General features: G+C 35.5%; 1 protein-coding gene across 2 annotated transcripts; it reads left to right on the forward strand.

Moving 5' to 3' along the window:
• The first annotated feature begins 6303 nt into the window (after positions 1-6303).
• On the forward strand, positions 6304-21984 carry LOC129358449 (caM kinase-like vesicle-associated protein). 2 transcript variants are annotated; one of them, XM_055027510.1, is made up of 11 exons: positions 6304-6490; positions 17266-17408; positions 17515-17646; positions 18094-18168; positions 18253-18391; positions 18546-18666; positions 18780-18855; positions 18941-19077; positions 19212-19290; positions 19906-19993; positions 20651-21984. In XM_055027510.1, the coding sequence occupies exons 2-11, from the start codon at positions 17314-17316 to the stop codon at positions 20984-20986; spliced, it is 1278 nt and encodes a 425-aa protein (XP_054883485.1). In that variant the 5' UTR covers positions 6304-6490; positions 17266-17313; the 3' UTR covers positions 20987-21984. The 2 variants fall into 2 exon arrangements, with proteins under 2 accessions (XP_054883485.1, XP_054883486.1); XM_055027511.1 differs by having other exon boundaries at positions 17283-17408.
• The last annotated feature ends 189 nt before the right edge of the window (positions 21985-22173 follow it).

A 22173-nucleotide genomic window follows, 5' to 3' on the forward strand; every position in this document is an offset into this window, starting at 1 on the left:
TTTTTATGTGAAACTGGCCTAATAAAATATGTTCAAAATCTGCTTTTCAGTTTAAAAAATTATGTAGGGAAATAAACTGCTACGGGATTTGTTGGGTGTGTAGTTTTAATTAAGCTTTGGCTCAGAGATTGTGAGAACAGAGAAGACATGAGAAGGAGCCTCATTATTTTTCACAGTCCTAAGCATTGACTAATCAAACATCACTCAAACTTCCAGGCAGGATGAAATAAAAAAAATACATATTGCAAAATTAAAAATTAGGCCAGATAGTAATGTTAATGTGACTTGCTGTTATTTCAATCTTATGCAACCTGCAACAAACCATCATAACTTTTAGAATACTGAGCGCACTTCAATATGAGCAGCATCCACTCAGTCTGAAACAAACAGGACTTTAGTATAGGCTGCAGGAACAACAGAAGACTTTTTAAAATTGTACCTACCATTAACACAAATAAGTGCCGTAAATGCTTGTTTTGAACAGTGCCTGTAACCTAGCAGCTTAAAAAAATAAGAAAATACAGTGGCCTAAAGCGAGCAGTCATTGGTCGGCTCTTCCTCCTGTGCACAACCACTATGAAAGTCATGTATATTTAAACCATAAGCTATGGTGTTTTGAAAAAGATAGTTCATCTTTATTTTCTTGGATTTAATCTGTTCAGCCTCATGCAACAAACTGTGTGAAGTGTAATATATCTGCAGCCAGCATGGCCTGCAGCAATTAGGAGGAAGTGTCCTACTGTTTATGAAAGTGGTTTGGAGCTGGTGCAGACCCAAAGGCAGCGCTCATAAACTGTAAATTAGCACAAGGGAACAGAGATAAATTGCCGTTCCACATGAGCAGAGAGACTTCTTTAATTACAAGGGTATGAAACCTTTCTCATGAGTTTATGCATTTATTGCTGTTACTTTGTCCCAAAGGCAGGTCCTAACAATGAATTGCACTAGGCTAAAGTTCGTTACCATCAAGCTTTTCTCTTATTACTGTTCTTAATCTTAGTTTAAAGGTTACAACATGATAATTTACCACTTCGCTCATTCCTCTGCAGCAAGGTCAATGCAGCAGATTGCTGTAGAGTTTTTCTATGACACAGAAATCATCAACGCACCCCACGATCCAAGCAAGGCGACATTTTGGACATCCGGTCTCACTGTGTTGTGGTAGCTATGGTAACCTCAAAGAGCACCAAATGTTCTGCTTCTTGTGTGAAGGTATCATCTGTGACACCACACCTCCCTTCCTCCAGAAATGCAACAAATGCCCCATCTGTCTGCATAATTTTGTCCTAAATTGTTGATTTGGCCAAACTGTAAAAACAACAAACACAAGCAAGCATTCTGTTTGTTTTCAGCAAATGTAGTGTACATTTTTCGAAGATGTTTGTGGATTTTCTGTGATTTTGATAATTGAAACTATTTTTAAATCATCAATCTACAAAATGTAACACTGTCAACCATGTCCATGTTGTTACTTCACAGTCTCCAGTTTCCAATCAGCAGATGAAGTGATGCCATACCATTCTGTTTAGCATTTTGTAACTCTGCAAGTTTTCTATGAGTTGTCCCAGATTTTCTTTCACATAACAAGATCTCTGTTGAGTTAATAGTAGATTCTAAAGTGACATTATAAAGTGAGTGAGCGAGTGTATTGACAGCTCTGTGATTAACTAGAAACTCTCCTCCATGATCCTGAATTGAAAATTATGGTTAAAAAGTTAAGACGAATTGACAGGTTCAAAACTTGGAGTACCTGAGTTATTCACAAAGATCAATTTAGTCATTTTAAACCATAAAGAGAGAAAGAAAGTCAACCAAACCGAAACACCCCATGCTTGTTTTCATCCCTGTTTCACCCTCATGTCTCACTGTCTTTGTTTCTGTTTATAACTATAAATAAATAATTCAAAACTACAACTAACTTTCACAGAATCTCTTTGTTGTCTATTTAAAGAGTATTGTGGGCTCGGCTACCAAACAGAGGATTTTTTTTTTTTTTTACATCAATCAAATACTTCTGCCACTGAGTGAATCAGCCAAACGATGAATCATCCCACTGCCTTTTAAAATCTATAGTGGTGAAGTGGAAACATTCATATATTTAATTGATTTAAAAATGCCAGCCCTCTGGATTTTGCATTGATGTCAAAGGAGAAAATAATTTTTTGAGCCCCGTCGCATTTTAACACGATAAATATATTGTACAAACATGGTAATATGTTGTGCAAACATGATGGTTATCCAGTAAAGATGTGATAATATTTTGATTCAAGGTAGAAATTGTCAAAGAATTGTATAATATTACTGATATACATTTTCTAAACGTTTCAGCACTACCTTTATATTTTGCAGTTTGCTTTTGCTGATCAACCTTCACAGTTAATTTTGTAGTGTCATGGATTTAGTTTTTCTGAGGTGGAATTTGAATTTTTATCAGCTTTGTGACCTTGTTAGCTGATCTTTCCGACTGAAGAGGAGGAGCAGCCGGAAAACACATTTGATATGGCCTGGGTTGAGGCATGGCAGCGGCTGCAGTGCTGAGTGCTGCATTACTGCATGGAGGCAACTTCTCCATGGGCTAAACCATTGGCCCACCATGAAAATCCCCAGTAGTCCTGTAAAATCATTGATTATTTCTTTCAAAAACTGGATGATTTCTTATTTTTGTGGAATTTGAAATACACTAAATGTATTTATTGTTGCACACTTTGAGGCTGTTTTCGCTGTTATCTTACTCATGTCAAATGAGATAATTCTGACTAGAAACATTTTGCACAACTTAGAGATCACTGTAATCGCTTCCAAGGTCTCCTCTAATGCTGGAGAAGCATGCCTTCAGCCCTTCAAAGAATTTCATTATTAAGCCCTTGACTGTTGGTTTTGGTTTCTATGGCAGCTGAGTTGATATATAAGTTGACTCATCTTTCACAAGTGTGAGTGCAGGATTCTGTAGATAAACAATTTGGACAGAAAGGATTTCAGAGTCAGCCCTGTCCTGTGGGAAAGGAAAGCAGAAAGCAAAGTAAAGTGCCAGCTTTGAGAACAATTGAATTGTTTCTCACCTTTTGTTCTTTAAAGACAAACAGCTTCCCCAAAATAAAGACAATGCACCAATCAACTTAAAAACCTTTGAATTCTCCGTTTTAAATCCCACATAAGAGAGTGTCAGAAATGCAGACGTACAGAATAAAATGCTGAGACTCTGAAGCAGGGGAGCCATTCGAGTCCATTCACAGTCTTACAAATGTTGGATTAACTCAGTGCAGCCATGGTAACATGAAGATGAGCTGAGCATTGAGTATTTTCTGAGCACAGTGTGCTACTGTCTGCGAGCTTTATGACGCAGATTCCACTCTTGCGTATTCCTCTGCTGTTTGACAAAATAAACAAGCTCATTGTGGACAATTTAAACTAATAAAGATCCCATTAGAAAAATGCAATGCTTTTTGTTCATTAGTAGAAAGCGATTAACTGTATTTACCTTTCATAGGAAAATAAATTGTCTCATCAGCAAGAAGTTATTGCACAAAGGGATCTTACATATTTTGCATGCCTAAAAAGGATACTCTGCCCTGCTTTTAAAGTCAGTCATTCATTAGATTGCTCCAATCCGTTTTAAACCTCCAGGCACTAAAGCAAGCAAATTGAAAGTAATTAAAATGAATGTATGAATCTAAAAGTAACAAAAGCACAGAAAAAGAGTTTGGGAAAAAAATAATAAATTGTGGTCAGTCTTCAAAACTGACGGTACTTTAATTTAAAAGTGATAGCATTTTAACCAAGCAAAAAGTTTGTAACAATAACCCTTGATGGTCCTTTGAACATACCTCTAAGGTTTATTGAAAAATGACATGTTCAAGCCTGCTCTTCTCTTCAAATTGCACCAAACGCTGCAATATCTTCATCCTTAAGAGCCAGTTACTATGGCGACAGCACACCAACATCATAGATGTCAGAGTCAGTTTGGCTGCTGTGCCAAACACATGGGCATATAATTACCTGAGCACAAACATTCAGGTGCTGAGTAAAGGCGTCGTTGACAAAATGCAGAGGTGACCTACTTGTTGCAGTCTGTGTCAAACTCTAGCTGGATTATGATTACATTATTCTTATTGAAAAGGCACTTCTGACCTAATTCTGATACAGACTCAACTGATCCCTGTCTGTGTTCGAAGAAAAAAAAAATGTTTGTCTGCTGCAGCTGCTACTGTGTTAGTGGGAGGTTGTTGTTTTTTTTTTTGCACACATTTTCAAAATGCTCTAAAAGCTTTGAAATGTTTAATCAGTTCAGTCTATAATTCAGATTTAGGACCTCAAATTAAACCACAATGATTGTTTCTCACCTGCAGTGATTGATAGAGGTGGAGTATGATCTTATAACACTATATATGAATGTGGCAGTGTTGTTGCCATGTTTTACAGAGTCAGAATAAAAAGAGAGTGGGAGGATTTGTGGGTTGGTGGGGAGCAGGTTAAAGATCCTTCACTACTCTTTTTTTTCAGCTATCCCAGTGGCCTTTTAGCAGTGTTACTCATTTTAGGAAAGAAAACACTCTTGTGTGTTACATAAAGCAGAGCTGAAGCCTGCCTAACTGTGCATTTCTGCAAAGTTACAATGATCAGCATTTTGTGAGATAACCTTTTTACATAAAATTCAAATACAGGTATTATAAAATACTTATTTTCCAAATTTATACTCCTTCTTGCATAAAGTGCCTAAATATTTCTACCCTTTGAACTTCTATACATGTTGGCACATTAAACTTCAGTGTGTTTTTCATTGTATTTTATGTGATAGATCAACTGACAGCACATACAGTAAATGTGATGTCAAAGTAATAAGATTCATAGTCTGACATAAAGTCTTTTATGGATGGAAAAATCAGAAAAGTATACGTCATTTGTGTTAATACCTCTAAATAAAATACAGTGCAACCAATTTCCTTCAGAGGATGATTTAATCTCTGTATACGTAAAATGAATTGTTCTGTGAAGGTCTCAGAGGTGTGTTAGAGAACATCATTAAGCAAACAGCATCAGGAAATCCAAGAAACACACCAGGCTGGTCAGGGATGAAACTATTGAGATGTTTACATCAGGGCAGTGATGTTGCTGTTGCCTTTTTGACACCTCCCTCTACTGAGTTACCACATCACCATGGTCTCCCTCACCCCACAGCTGTGTGCACACAGACTTGGACTGTATGTAAGTACTACTGTTTTTATGCCACTATGTTGGATCCTGCATTTAAGCCCTCTCTTCCTGTGCCTTACAACACTCTCCATCCAACCTGACTAAGTGAAAAGAGGGACTATTGTCAGACTATTTCTCAGAAGTCCAAAGTTAACTTTGCATTCTCTTTCCCCAAAGTCCAAGAACCTGGAGATTCACAAAATTCAATATGCCTCAGGTCTAGAGTAAAGTTTCCACTTTCAAACTGGGGAATATTAGAGGACTTTCCTATGCTGAAACACTTTAAGTAGATAATATTTTCAAGACTTTGCATGAGCCCACACTGCAGAAATGATCAGTTTTAATATGTGTAAGTAACACTTCTGTGCTTGAACAATCAACAAAATTACTTTATTAAAATTCAAAGAAGAATCATTGCAAACAGCTTTAGATGAAGCTCAACCAATACAGCAATGGCAATCATTAGAGGATTCATAATGAAGCAACCTGGGCTTTTTAAACTCCATAGCAGAGCCAAAGGCAGATTCCCTACCTGACACACCGCAAGGCCAACCTCTCTGTGTCTGAAATCTTCTTTCTTGTTACATTCTAAATTTTGCAGACACCAAATTTGTAGTTTTTTAAATTATTTATTATTTTATTTTTTCAGTTATGCATATTTATAAGGTTTACAGATATAAAATATTAAAATATATAAGCGTAATTAATCTTTTTGTGTTTCACTTTTGGAATTTTATGACTGAGACAAAACGCAAATTTGGTTGTTTCTGCAAACCATCATAAGAGTCTCTATGACAGAAGCAGATTTTGGCATTCATTTTGCTCTCTATGTATATCCACGATTTGTTCTGCTTTTGGATCAAATCTGTTGAGCACATACACGCTTACATTTACAGTTTACAGCAAAGTTGTCTTGCGTAAGTTAGAGGAGTTACTGTGCGTAAAAGGTCTTTATTTGGTCATCACCGAATCTCCACACACACAGACACAAATGTGTTGTTGGAGATTTGATGCAGTACTGTAACCGCGCAATCAAACATTAAAGCGGTGCAACGTGCGTCGCACACACAACTCCTCCCCCTGCATCATCTCAGCTCCGCTCTCACCATCACACACTCACGTAATACTCCCGTGGTTAAGCTGACTTGTTGGAAATGCTTGAGGATCTTAACATTTGTCCGACTGCACGCCGCCTGTAACATCAGCGAAGATCAAAGTAAAGTAAAAGCGCAACAAGAAAAAAAAAGCGTCATCAAAGCAGACGAGGGGCGGAATCGCAGATTGGAATCAGTCATTGAAGGTAAGTGAAAAGATTGTTTTTATTTTATTTTATTTTTTTAATTATTATTATTTTGTAATCTAATACCACAAAACAAACAAGTGAACAAACAAACAAACAAAAAAAATGTTCTGGTTACATTGGAAAAATTCAGGCATAAATGCTGAATATCTGGGAATAATTTATTCAGAAACAGGTTTTAATCTAATCCCAGGAGGGTAGCGTACGTGTTTTGTTTATAAAACTTTGGCAATAACATATTTGAGTGAATTTTAGTTGTTTCTTAGAAGATTAGGTCCAGGCAGTCTGAGCAGGTAAACACATGACGAGGCAAATGTTTTATGTGCCAATCTACTTCAGCAGCAGATAATGTGAATCCATCTTTCTCAGATATTTTAATGCTATTATTATTATTATTATTATTATTATTATTATTATTATTATTATTATTATTATTATTATTATTATTATTTATATTTGCTTACTCAAGGAACTCCTTTGACAAACTTGATACCAGCAGCTCATGCAGCCTGGATGAAAGTGTTCTCACACTTGGAGTTCTTAGACTCCAAGTGTGAGAACACTTCATGAGTTTAACACACTCACAATCACGCAGTGTCCTTGTCTTCTTGTCATCACTTGTCATCGTTTCACAATGAAGCAGCTATTCCAACTTATTAAATAATAAAGGACTCTTTAACTACCTCTTCATGCAGAGCTAAAGAAGTAGTGCATGTCAGAATAGTCCACTCACTTACATGCCAGGTTGTTTTTTTTATTTCTGGAATGAAGGTATACATATAGCCCTGCTACGTGTCTTTAATAAAAAAATTAAAACAAATTTTTAAATGGAAGTATGATGCGATACGATGCTACATTAATGGATCATTTTCAGTCCTAAGCTGAGCTATGCAGTAAATGATACGGTTCAGAGACAATTTTTTGAGTGATATTCAAGAGTCAGTCACTGACGAAGCTCACTGTTGTTTGGGGCCCAAATGAGAGTTTGAATTGAGGCCCATTCCAGTTTAATCAAATCCTATTCTTCTCTACTCTTAGTGTGGCAAGGTGACCTCCTTTTTTTTTACTATATGTTGGTATTAGCTCTCATCATATGTTTGGGAATGAAGCTGACTTTCAATACAAATACAAAGGTGCATATTTTCTCATTTAAGATACTTTTAATGGGACAATAAACAAAATGATATCAGATTTGAAATGTTGTGATATTTTTAGTTGCAAGTTGCATCTTTGTTAATTACTGTTAGTAAAAAATAGCAACAATTTCACTTACAATTTCTTCTTGAGTTAGACATTTTAACATTGGTTTAATGCTCACTTCTTGAACGCTTGACCATTTATGTGCATAATATATCTGTTCTTTGTGACAACTATACAGTATATAATGTTTGAAACTCTAAATACAATTTAAATACACCAAAGTCAGTATATTTCTTAATAAGTCACACATGTTGACAAATGTGTAATAAAGTGGCCCATTTATCCATAAAGCATTTTAATTGAATGCCAAACGATAGTTGGTGGTGGTCCTGACTAGCAGGACTACAAAGAGGAGAGAAAACCTCAGAAAATGAGTCCTTAAAATCAACAACTATCAGTCTGCATCGTCATGATATCACTATGAAACATCTATTATGTCAACAGCTGCAAATAAATTGAATCTAAGGGGATACTTCTTTGAATATATTTTGTCTAGGACTTGCATCTAGTGCTAACGCATTTTAATACTTACATCAAACTAAGCTTAGTTGTACTTGGCATCCGAAGGGAGTCGCTCCGTTCCACTGTTGCCGCATGTTTGCTCTGCAGGAGAGATTGCTGCTAAGTTAATAATTTGATGCAGTCAGCTGGGTTTTCTTAGATAGTTAACACTTTTCCAATAGGTTCTATAAACTGAATGTGGTAGGATTTTTTTCTTCTTCTTCTTCTACTTCTCCTTATTATTATTATTGTTATTATTATTATGTCAGAATTAGGAAGTGTGCATCTGTATTTGAGTCTCTGCATATAAATGAACTGATTGGATTTTGTGTTTTTGAATATGAATTAGATCTCTGATTACTAAAGTGTATTGAAGAGGCACTTTGTAAACAGACTGTGTTGAATAACAGGAGTCACAAAGGACAAGTGTAACACATTTGTAACTTTTTTGAGTAAGTTAGTTTTCAAATGGTCTGAAATATGTAGTGCTTTTCTAGCCATAACGACAAGAAAAACACTAATTACATTACAGTAACACCTCATTCATGCAGTCACACAAACTTTCATACTCCAATAGACAAGTTAGTTGGCAACTTGAGGTTCATTGTTTTGCACAGGGGCACATCATCATGTGACAGAAGGAAGCTGGAATTGGAAGTCAACTACTTTTCCTATTGTAAATAAAACATGACATTTTTAGATTCAGTCTGAGAATTCAAGGGCTCCTTGGCCCCTTGATGTTTTGGGGTTAATTGAAATAGTGACTTAATTCATTTACACTTCTGCAGACTCTAGTTAGTTGTGATTCATGTTTAAAACGTTAACAAATTAGAGTCATAAGATTTTTAAATACTGAAAGAAACGCTACACCAGGAGTCAAGGAAGACCATGTGTCCTCCAGATAAGTAAGATGAATATCAGTAGAAGGTTGCTCTTAAGACTGACTCAAATGAACTGATTATGCTTTTTCTTACACACACTTTTTTTCACGGCGTTAATGTCAATCACTTATTCCTGTAGAAACTTTTATTATGATGGCTACTAACAGCCAATGTTAAATCAACATCCTTATAACAAAACTATTTAGAAGTACTCAACATAAACTACAAGGATAGTCTAAATAGATGGTTGCGCCATGCAAATTACTAATATCATAAACTATGTTACATACTTAGGAATGACTAATGACAGCTTTGAACAGATACCGTTTTGACTCTAATAGCCTTTATTTGACCTGAAAGTGGGCTGTGAGAGAAGAAGTATACATTTGGCAAAGGTCAATAGGCCGGGACTCAAACCTGTGACAGCCTTGTAGAGGATGAAAGTCTCTGTAATTTGGGTAGCAGAGACCTCTGTGGGCTCCGCCATCCCCTAAGATACTTTTCTAACTTTCTGCTGCAGTTGGTTGTGCTGCAGTGCTAAAACCAGCTCACGTGTATACATAAATGACAAGTGTGGAAATTTAGTTCCTGTTAAGTCAAGAGTGTTTCCATCCACCTCTTTCACAGTTTTACAGCAAGCAACATCTTGTTTGCTTCTCTCCTGATGTTAGGTTAATTTAGCCCTTCAAATGCCACACACATGGCTATATCTCCTCATTGGAGTGTGTTTACTCTGCTCTTCTAAACTGGCAATGGCTCATTGAGAGAAACTGAAAGGGTCATCATTGAAGAGAGTGACTATAGACATGATTATAACACATGTGTGACCTTTGGTATGTTATTTGGTTTGCACTAATCTGTTTTGTTGGACTTTACTGATTTCTTTACTTATGGATGAGAAATTAAAGAAAAGGCTAACATTTTTGCCTATGAGTTATATGTGGTAATAATCTGCAATATTATGAGCTTGGCTCAAATCCTGTCAATTTTTAGACTCTAGTCTGAATTCCAGCTCTGTACCAGTCACATAAAGTGGCAGGAGTGTTGGCCAGTGACGGCAGTGAGAACACACAGAGCTGTTCTGCACAGACAGTACCTTGGTGCATACTGTAGCACTTGGAAACCATGGCAACAAAACAACATCAGAAGAAACTGATCAGATGAGCCAGTGATGCTTGAGAAAGAGATGAATGGTGGAGTCAATGCAGAGCAAATCAAAAGGAGGCTGATTCATGCTGATCAAAATTTTCTCCACAAATCCGGATTTTTTTTACTTAAAAAAAAGCAAGCACTATTCATTTATCCTTGTTAATTTTCCTTGGGTGTTGGAAGTTGTTGCATTCTGGCAAGATGATCTTTATGTGTGGAGATTGCAAGTTCCTCCTGCAGGATTCTTAAAGTCCCAAACATGTACAAATTTGGTGAGTTCGTCTTTGCACCATCATTTGTCTTCACCTTTTGGACTGAAGTTATCAACCTTATTATCCGATGTAAAATCAGAGGTGCAGATAGGTACACTTCTGTTTTGCATACAGACATGCATCACTAATGAGGCATTTAAATAAAGCTTTAGCGGCCATAAGAATTGGCTCAAAAATCATCACCACCATCTGCCCCCATGTCACCACGCAGTTTCCTTTGAAGAGCCTCAGTTGATGCCAAAATCTGCAGCTCTGGCCTGCTGCCACTGTCTCGTGTCGCTTCGAACAACAATTCAAACCCAAAATAGCAGCATAAAAAACACAAACAGCATATTTATAGAAGTTAAAGTTGCATGATTCACAGCCATTTTCTAATAAAAAACAAAGATAAACAGTTTCTAAATAAAGTACGCAGCAAGACCTTAAACTGACATTAATTACATTTTTCTTTCCTATTATGAAAGAAAAGACTATCAAATATCCCCCATACCTAATTTTTCCAAACTATTTTTTATAAATATGTAGGGAAAATATATTTAAAAATAAATTCTAAATTCATTGACTGGAGGTGGGGGTCCTATTTATCCTTCAGCGAGAATACACCTTCACTGTAGCAATGTGAACTAATACAATTGCTAAGAACACTATTCATACATCAAGAAGATGAGAAGATGAGGCAATGCAGCAATTGAATTTGGACAAAACAATTCAAACATATCAACTTTAATCACAACATGAACTGGAAAAATTAGCATGCATTATTACACATTAATCTCAGGACGTTGATATGACTCACATAAGTAGGCCAAACATGTAATTCCATGTCTGTTTCTCTGTTTATAGTGTCCACTTTCTCATTGTGTGCATGGATTTTTTTTTTCTATAAATATTATTGCACTTGTGAGTAGGAGCTTGAATGGATGCAAACCTGGCTTGGACAAAGGAATCTATCAACAAAATATGGATGGATGGATGGATGGATGGATGGATGGATGGATGGATGGATGGATGGATGGATGGATGGATGGATGGATGGATGGATGGATGGATGATGGATGGATGGATGGATGGATGGATGGGATGGATGGATGGATGGATGGATGGATGGATGGATGGATGGATGGATGGATGGATGGATGGATGGATGGAATTATTATCTGGAATTATTTTTAGAACCACATTCTCTGAAAGATGCTTAACTGTTTTCAAACTACAACTGTTTAAAGAACAATCATCCCAATGATCTCCATCAAGAAGTGACGATATTATCACTGTTTTTTAATGTAAGCCACATACATATCCAGTCATTAGATAAATGATAAGCCATGTAGTTAAGTTATGAATTTTCCAAGAGCCCAACTTTAACTTGGTGGCTGTCAAACTGACACAAATCTCTTAATATTTGAAATATTGAGAGCTCACATTTTTTTGGAGTTAAGTTTGACCACATGAAAGAAAGGTAAATTTAAAAAATGCAAGAAATTTAATGAAAATGAAAAGAATACAGTAAAACTGAAGATGAATAATAAAAACAAGGTGATTCATGGGAAACAAGGCAGTCAATTAAATAAAAAATGCAGCACAAGGAAGGGAGCTGGGAATTCATTGGTAGTTTCAAAGAAGTCTAAAACAGTCTGATTTAAATATTTTAAAAAATAAAGAGATTATAAACTCTTTTTTGTAAAGTCCAGACATATCTTCATATTTTTAAGACGATATTGGTTAAGGATTATGGCCTGGATATTTTTTTCCCCACTCAGCAGACATTGAGGCTATTTGCTTTTTAAAGTTTTATTTCATAGAATTTTACCACTAATAGTGCACACTAACAACAACAAAAACAACATTCAGCATATAAGATCAACCCACTCACAACCCTCAGCAGACCAACAAAGCAGACTGACAAACAAAGAACACATCCTTTAACAAGTTTGATTATGTATGTCTTCACACAGATATGTAAGACAATGTTGATGATCCATCTTGTGTGGTACCAGGTTTTTGGAGGCTGTTCTTGTAGTTTGAAAAGCTGCGGCATGTTTAAAGAACAGAATGCCGTGTCTCCACTCTGCTGCAGATGGACTTCAGTCTGTCCATCAGAAAGGAAGTTTCTTCTGGTTCTTTCCAGTTTCAGCTTTATTTTTTTTTTTTCATTGTTTGTGGCAACTTAGGAGGGGATAAAGACTGAAAGTCTACATATTAATGACAGTTCTAAGGATGATCACACTTTACACAAGCAGAAACAAACAAAAAAACATTAAGGGGCATACAAATGAAAAAAATCTTTTGTACATTAGCACAAAAGGTGTGCTACTGTCTTCCATTTGACGAGGACAAACAATACATACATGGCCTTATTCTATTGTGAGACTGTAGGATGATTTTTTTTCATCCCAATTTCAATTAAAGTTAATTTTTTTCCTCAAATTCTGTAATCCACAGGGGCTACTGCATTTGCTGCATCATTAAAGAGAAATTAAAAACAAAGGATGTTTTGTTCTACCTATTGAATTCTTAAAATGTAAAAGTGAAACAATACAATCTACAAATCTAAAAGAGGAACTCTAGTGTTTTCATTAACTCCAATTAGTGTTCACATTTGAGCTTTCTCAATGGTGAGTAGTATTAATTTGAAGCAGCATTGATGCTCCCATTATGAAGACTTTATCACTCAGATCTCTGAAAAGCTAAAGATAAAATATCTCTGATTCAGCAGCAGTGGGCTTCTTTGTGTCAATTTTATGTAGAACAGCCTTTAATCTCCAAAATTGCTTTTATGAGAAAAAAGACAAAATGTTCAGGAAATCCTGCCTGACTTTTCTGTGCCGTTTGGTGTTTGCTGTGCAGTGCTACTAACTGAGTCAAGCTTCCGGGAAAAGGTGTGAGGAGCCGTGATTCAGTGAGCGTCTGATGATTGCAATAAATGGTCTCACAGCAGCGCTGGGCTTTAATTCTGCTTGCTGTTTGGACTATTGTTTGTCTCCGAGGCAGTTTTTGGGTGATGTGGAGAAAAGACGGAGGCAGTTCAAATTTTCCAGAAAGCCCCATTAGACATGTTATGAAAGGTTTTTTTTAAGATTCAGGCTGAACTTTGTTCTGTCTTTTAGGTGTTTTATGTACAAGAAAAAAAAGTCTATATGATAACAATATATGTTAAGGCTCTCCTTCAGTAACTAATTAATATTTCTGAAATCAAGACAGTATAGTTATTGAAATTTAGTGAATAGAAGGATGTGATCTATCTATCATAAATCTCTTAAACCTCTGCTTCAGCTGCAGTCTGATGCAGAACTCAGAGTTCCTTCCTTTAGGACAAAACGAGCCATACTGAAGTGTCTTTTGAATGAGAAGATCGAAGAATAGAAATGTTAGAGGTAGAGCTCTGCAATGAGAGATGGCCTCTTTGTATTAGTGCTTCTCAGGCCTCGACTATTTGTGCATACTTCTGGAATAAAACTAGCCTTGAGCAAACACTATTGTCTGGGATGGATTTGAGAATGGAAAACTAATGGAATAGAAGAGACAAAATCCCTTGGGCTACTCCAGCTGGACCCCTAACTGTGCATAAACATGATTTAAATAAGTGTTTTTAATTCTTATTACATATAGTAACCACAGTGCAGCACTGGAGACATAAACTGTTTGATTTAATCTTCACAGTTTCCAGCTTATCTCCCAAAAATAATTGCCCAGACTTTACTTTTACAACACTTACACTCTTCTGTCTACAAAAGAATGGCAACAAGGCTAGGTACTTTTAAATGATGTAGTTAATAATTAAGAGACCTTCAAAGTCATATGAATTGAACAAACAAATATTACAACAGGGGACAATGATACTCTGTTATGAAGTCAGCAATAAATAAATGAAAAGATGTGATAATTTATGTATATTTGTATAGACTCTATGGAATAATTCTAGAATTTGATAAATTCATAACTTCAAGTGAAACTTTTTAACTTACAAGAAATCCCTTAAAGAATGCGTCAGTTCACTGCCTTTCAAAATTTGAAGCATGGCTCACTAAACAAAACACTGTACAGATATAACCATACTAACCAGATGTTTTTTCTAAAGACATCTTGTCTGTTTGATTACTTCATGACATCCGCTAACATAGCTTTTGTGGATTGAGAAATAACAAAACTAGTTTTAATTTCCCTCCAAGAACTGTTAATTCTAAAACTAATTTCTGCTTCATCAAATTAAAGGTCCAAAAATGTATTATCAGAAGGAGACTTTAAAGCTTAGTTTATAGTTGTTTAAATTATTTGTATTTTAAAATCTTAAGTAATAACACACTTAGTAGAAGTGTACTAGATGAAGCATGGCGTGTTGATTTTTTGGTCATCGATCAAGTGACATTTTGGATCTTTTTTCGCCACTGGTTAAAAAGTAAATATTGAATGTGAAAACAGTAACTACAAAATTTTCCTAAAACTAAAGAAGAGTTTTGCCCTTTGGCCTAAGGTGAAATGTAGTTAAGGATTAATGGAAGGACAGGGTCTCTTAAGTTGTGCTTCCAGTTTTGCATTTTCAGGTCACATTCAAGTTCTAGATTCTTTGTTTAAAGCTTCTGGACACAATAGCTGTGAGAAATATTTGCCTCTTGTCTTGACTGAGGCTGCAGACAGTCACAATCTTTGTACTCCCACTCTTCTGCACATGCTTCCACTTTTATTGTAAGGCCTGCCAAAATAAATAAGCAAGTTTTCCATACAAGTCATCCATGTGAGCAGTAATGTCTATTTGGTAGCTCTTAAACATTGTAGCATTTCTGAATTGCAGTTACAGCAACATCAGTCACTCTGGAGTAAAAGTCATGATTTCCCTTTAAATTGGATTTAACTATAAAAGTGAGATGATAAAATCTTAACAACTAAATACTTGGTTTTATTACTATGTGTTTATTTAAAAACATTTTCAGTTTTCAGGCTTTTAGAGTTCATATTGACTATCAATTATTGTGAATTTAATAAATTTGAAATAGATGTCCACTTACTCTCTTTTAGTAAAGGTATTGTTTCCAAAATATTCAAACCGATCTACATAATTTTGCATGAAGTTATCAGTCAAGAAAATAGCACACAGATTCCTACTGCATTACATGTGCATCTTATCACTCTGTAGTACTTAGACAGGCCTTCACATTAATTTCTACAGTAACTTTAGTGTTGCTGTTGCCAGTGTGCTGCTCTTCATTTACCAATTACTGCCTTGTCTTTTTATCAATTTTGGACAAATGTCCAGTTTTAGCGGTGTCACTGTCACTCCATATTATGTCCAAATATTTATTCATTCTCAAGTGATTACAATGTTCTCTTCATTTTCAGATCTGTGCAGGAGAGAGATTTCAGCTGTGATCTTTGAAAACTCTTGAAATGTGAAAATATGAGATATCACAGAGAAACATGGTGTGTTTTGTTTACAGTATTTTAAGGAAATAATTTCCTTAAGCAAGCAATTTGCTTTGATAGTAACAAAGCAGTTGTTATTGTAGTGATGCCATTTTGCATCATATTAATAGTCTCTGACAAGTGATTCTATCTGTTATAGACTATGATTGTGTCCTAAGTTCTGATTTGGTCATTTGTTATAGATTTTTAAACCTTCATAGTGGAAGAAATAAACAAATATTTAAGAATTTAAAATTTAAAAAATGAAAGTTTAGTATTTTTTCTCAAATGCATTACTTAAAACTTTTTATCTAGAAATAGCATATACATTTTTGTTGCAATATGAACATCGCCATGAATGGTATAATTCAACCCTAAATAATTCTGCCCCTTGGGGGTTTAGGTCCAACACTATCTTTTGATCTTACCAGTATGTTTGTTCTGACTGTAAACATGTTGGAGAGACCAAAATAAACAGATAGGTAATCTATACAGGGTGCTAAAAATCAAGATAATGGCTTATCCTCAAAGGTGCATTGTCAAAGTGAAAGCATACAAAAAGATCAAATACTATGAGAAATTGTTTTGGTTTAAATTCTAAGAAAGCTTTTTGAAATGATTATCAATTAACCATAATTTTCTGAATACCACTTTTTTTTTCAAACTTGATATCCTTCCCATTGTGTTATATTTTGAGATTTGCCTCTTTTGTTCTCTATAAAAAAGAAACCTGTTAGATGAAGAAAAATTATTTTAAATCTAAAAATGCCAGTGATATGAATAATTTGAATCATACCTAATATGAATAAATACAAGAAACAATTTTGCTTAGATTCATTTTATACACTTCTCAGATATTAAATACTGTTTTGTGGCATCTTTCTACAAAACTGCACTTTTCCCAGGGCTGGAAGTGTAGCGGTACTTTACTTTTATTTCAGTTTTAGTTCTTTTGTTATAAAGGAGATGAATGAATGTCGTGGCAGCTCCTGCTGCAGTACGGCATCAACTCACCGCAGAACCTGAGAGAAACAAGCTGAAGCTCACTGCAGAAAGCTACATTATTGAAATAAGTCATTATGTTCTGTAGCCCCAGTTGTAACGTGAAATTATTACCTCTGCATGCCCAATTATGCTCACCTGCAGTATTCTCAGATGCAAAACTGTAAAAGAAAAACAATTAAAGCCACAAACTGTTCCCTATATATGCCTATTAATTTATAGAGATTTTTTTTTGTCTGAAGTGCATCATTGTGCATTCATTTCTTGGTTTGTTTTCTTATAGATATTAACACATTATCACAGTAGATTACTGCAGACCTTTCTCTGAAGAGGTTTGTTGAAATTAAACTTTATTTTCCACTGTAATCTTGAGGTGTTGCGCTGTGGCAGGACTCTCATTGGCTGAAGGGCACAAGCTGCCATGCCGTTTGGTTGTCTCACACTCGGAGAGAAGAAGGATTATAACAGTCCCATGGAGGTGACTGACAAATATGACCTCGGACAAGTTGTTAAGTCGTGAGTACAAGTTTTTTTGGGGTTGTAAATTCTCACATATTTGTTGTCCTGTGGTGATTTAATTCAAAATTCGCCAAATGATTGCAGTGTTGTCTTTATTTTACAGGGAGGAGTTTTGTGAGATATTCCGAGCAAAGGACAGGAATACCTTGAAAATGTACACATGTAAAAAGTTTAACAAAAAGGATGGAAGGAAAGTTAGGAAAGCTGCAAAGAATGAGATAATGATCTTGAAGATGTAAGTGCGCATTAACACAGTTATCCAATCTAACCTCATTTAAAGAATATCTATCAAGACACATTCCATCACTAATATGCTGTAGAAGACATACAATGGACAAAAGTCCAAACATAATTCACTAAATATCTGTTGGTCAATTTACATATTTTCTTTTTACTGAATTCATAAATCAGACCTAAAGTTATTGAAAAACGTTAAATGTCAACAGTTAAATAGATTTATTTATATCACTACAGCTGAATAAAGAACAATAAATAAGATCTAGCATCTGGAAATCAGTCATGACATGAAACAGTTGTACGAGATGGAAGCAGGTGATTCTCTGATTTCCAGCAGTCCTTGTATTTAACTGGCTACCTTAACAGTAAATTGTAGCTTGTATTTTGGTTGTCTTCTTACATCACTCAGTGAACTCTACTCCTAACTCTATTCTTTTATTTAAAGGATAAAACATCACAACATCCTCCAGCTGGTTGATGCATTTGAAACTAAGAAGGAGTACTTCATCTTTCTGGAGCTGTGAGTTCTTTGTGGGGGGCCTTTCATTATTAAACAACACGATTCAATTCAATGCTTTCTAACCCAGACCTGTACTCTCATCAGTGCTACAGGAAGGGAGGTCTTTGATTGGATTTTGGACCAAGGCTACTATTCAGAAAGGGACACTAGCAATGTAATGAGGCAAGTTCTGGAGGCCGTGGCTTACCTGCACTCTCTGAAGATTGTCCACAGAAACCTGAAGGTAAGTCTACTACTGACACCTAGTGAAAATGAAGAAGCATTTCATCTCCCAGCAGATGAAAAGTTCTCCGAGTAGGATGAATGTCGTAACAATCAACACAGATCAATGAACTACAATGGATCCTTTGTTGCTTGGCTATCCTCTATTAATACAGCTGGAGAATTTGGTGTACTATAATCGTTTGAAGCACTCCAAAATTGTTATCAGCGAGTTTCAGCTGGCAAAACTGGAAAATGGACTAATTAAAGACCCGTGTGGGACTCCAGAGTATCTCGGTGGGTGGCATGTCATCTGATCTTAATTTATAGTAGTAATTTAAATAAAACAAATCATATCATTTAAAAAAAAAATAAATAAATATGGGACATTACCTTTGCTCCAACTGCAGCACCTGAAGTGGTTGGAAGACAGAGATACGGTCGACCAGTGGACTGCTGGGCCATCGGTGTCATCATGTATATACTGTAAGTATTAAATTATGTACTTTTAAGCGCATTAAATTTATTAACTGATTTCATTCTAAAAATTATGCAATACATTTCTTCAAAGTTTATCAGGGAACCCTCCTTTCTATGACGATTCTGACGAAGAAGACCCAGATAGCCGTGACAAGAACCTCTTTCTAAAGATTTTGTCTGGGGACTATGAATTTGATTCTCCCTACTGGGATGACATTTCAGATTCTGGTAATATATAGTCATATTCTAAGTTATTTCAATCTGTGCATTAACCATATCACAGACAACATATCAAAAGACTGAATTTTAGTAATACAAATCAAATAGAAATCTTATTTTCTTGTGTTTTTTGTGTTTCACAGCCAAAACCTTGGTAGCATCTTTGATGGATATCGACCAAGACCAGCGACTGACTGCACAGGAAGCTATTGCACATGAATGGTAAAAAAGGAATTAAGTTAAATACACCTTCTTTAGTAAATATAAATTTAAAAAACAACAACAAAGTGAAGCATTCAGAGAAAAATATTTAGCTGTGTACTCATGTAGAAGACGTAAAGGATTTAAGATTTCAATTTAAGAGATCTAAATGGTGGTCAAATCTCATGTCATCATATGAAAATATAATACATCCGTTGAGGTGCAGACAAAAATGCCTTGGCCCTTTTTAGCTGCCTGATGCACAATACAACAATTCTCGCTTGTAACTGTCTGTCTTGATTGATTGAAATGGATTGCTTTTCCCTTCCCAATGGAATCCATGCTGATTTAATACAAGGTGACCTCTGTGTCCTTCGACCAACTCCACATGTGATTCTTCTACTGATGCCCCCTGGTTCTGCTTTGTAATGTTGCAACTCTTTGGAAATAAAAATTATTGACATAGAAAATATTGTCCTTAAAGTGCAGATCATTCTATTTTGAAGATGCTTATCATGTTTTTGACTTTTCCATATGCGAATTTCTGCAAGATCCAGCTATAACAATTTGAATTATGAAGCTTTTCTAAGTATTGCTAGTGCTGAAAATTATTGTCCTTTTGTTTACTATTTTCAGGATTTCTGGAAATGCGGCCTCTGACAAGAACATTAAAGATGGAGTTTGTGCCCAAATCGAGAAGAACTTTTTCAAAGCAAAGTGGAAGGTAGACTCACTCACATAAATAACAAATATTCACATTAGACAACATTTCTTTTCCTGTTCATGCACATTCGTTTTGTAGAGACAGATACTTACTTAGGACATCAATGTGAGAACATTTCCTGGCAAAGAACTGCAGATTTAATGGAGTATCCTATTTTTTGTTAATGCAGCTTCTGAGCTTGGTTGTTAAGAATGATCCTTGTAAAGCTTTTGAATTAAAATGGTGCTTTAAGATTGGGTTCTTTCTAGTTTCTTCTCTAACTCAACAAACTAGTTAACAGCTTTTGACACAATGTTTGATTAATATAACTCAACTTTTTTCCAGCAGCATAAACCTAGCATTTGTGTAAAAGCAAAACGTCTAGAGTTTTTGTGTAAAAACTACAAACAACAGGAAGGTGCAATTAACTACAACAAGGCCTCTGACACAAATATGAGAATATGCCATTTAAACAGTCTAATAGCTCACCCACAGTGTTTAGGTTAGCCTTGATTTATATATTGAAGTTATTTAATGTTGCACCTCCCACATGCATTTGCACAATTGTCATTTTTGAAAGTGAAAATGAAAAACACATATGCATTGCAGACTTGAATGACATTATTTAAGGTTTTGGATAAGTTTTTTACATTTCATGGCGAACTGTTTGTCTCTCAGAAAGCTGTTAGGGTAACTACCCTGATGAAACGGCTTCGAGGGCCTGACCAGAGTGACTCAGGAGCTGCAGGAGCTGCAGCAGGAGCTGCAGCAGGAGCTGCAGCAGGGGCAGCAGCCGATGCCAACACACCCGGAGGTGGTCCTGCTCCTTCAGCTGGTGGCGGCCTCAGCATGGCAGCTGCCCTTAAAGCTGCTGCTCTTAAAGAAAAGGCCTCTGACACACAGACTGCAACCAACCCTGCACAATCCTTGCAGCCTGGAGTGCAGCAGGAGGAGCAGCAGTCACGGTGCAATGGTGAGGCTCCGCAAATGGTGCCACAGAGAAAAGGAGACTAAGCCAATTGATACATGTAGGGGACCCGTGATGAGATATGGGCCTACTAGCACATGTAAAACTAAAACATCTGGAATCATGAGTATGTGTCTGTGCTGTCCGACAATCACAGTTTGCAAACTTTTCATCTTTTGCCTTTTGTACTGGTTGATTATTAGTGTTCTCTACCTTCCTTTTTCCTTTTGTTATTTTGTGTGTAGGTCTCTTAAAATGATTGTTGCAAAGTAGCTCTTTTATTGTTTCCCCTCCTTTGAGAACTGTATAATATATTCAGGTAATTCATTGTTCATTGTGTAATTAAGTGAACTTCACAGGCTCATTGAATATACGTGTATTTCTCACAAAAAATGCTACTTTTTAGCTTTAGAACTTACTAGTCTGAGTTTATATCTTGTGACTTAAAATTATAAGTTGAAATATTTGGTCATTTGATCACAATTAATTTGATTACAATTGTTTTCAAAGGAAACAAATAACACTGTACTTTTTGAGCATATTTGAGTGAAATCTGTTCCTAAAACAAATCAGACACGGTGACCATTATTAAATGTGCATCATCCAAACTGTAGGATAAGTTGATATATGAGAATAACATTTAAAACTGTAACATATAATAATAAATATGAGAAGTATTTTTTTAATGAATGAGACTATATAGCTGAAAAGAGGAATTTAACTTCTAGATATCTACACATTTAGTGCAGTTTATCGGATAACTTAAAATTTTAAGGCAGCAAGAATGCACACTTTTAAGTTGAAGTGCCTTATCATTTGTTGCAGTCATATTTCTAGACTTGATTTAAAATGCTTTTTAAATAATTAAAATATTCAAAATATTTCATTGACTTCTGTTTTTGGCCTTGAATTTTGTCCTCTTTCATTGCTTGATTTATTACAAACAAAAATCAAACAAAAGATATTTAGAATGTTCTGTGTACTGTGATGTTTTCGCTGTTGCTGTGATGTTACCTGTAATTACTAAATAAAAATTTTATTGTAAAGCCAACATGCCATGTATGATTGATTATGCATATTATTTGTTTATTACATTTCACTGAATATGTTTATGCCAACCAATATTAGGACCGTAATGCCAACGGTGCCTACTACCTGGGAAAGAAATAGAAAAAAATTGTTCATACTATTTATGAAAAATTAAGCATTTGTTTTAACAAGATTGAAACATAAT

This window comes from Poeciliopsis prolifica, unplaced genomic scaffold (genome assembly GCF_027474105.1).
Source record: "Poeciliopsis prolifica strain line A6 unplaced genomic scaffold, Auburn_PproV2 SCAFFOLD003, whole genome shotgun sequence".
Classification (NCBI taxonomy): Eukaryota; Metazoa; Chordata; class Actinopteri; order Cyprinodontiformes; family Poeciliidae; genus Poeciliopsis; species Poeciliopsis prolifica.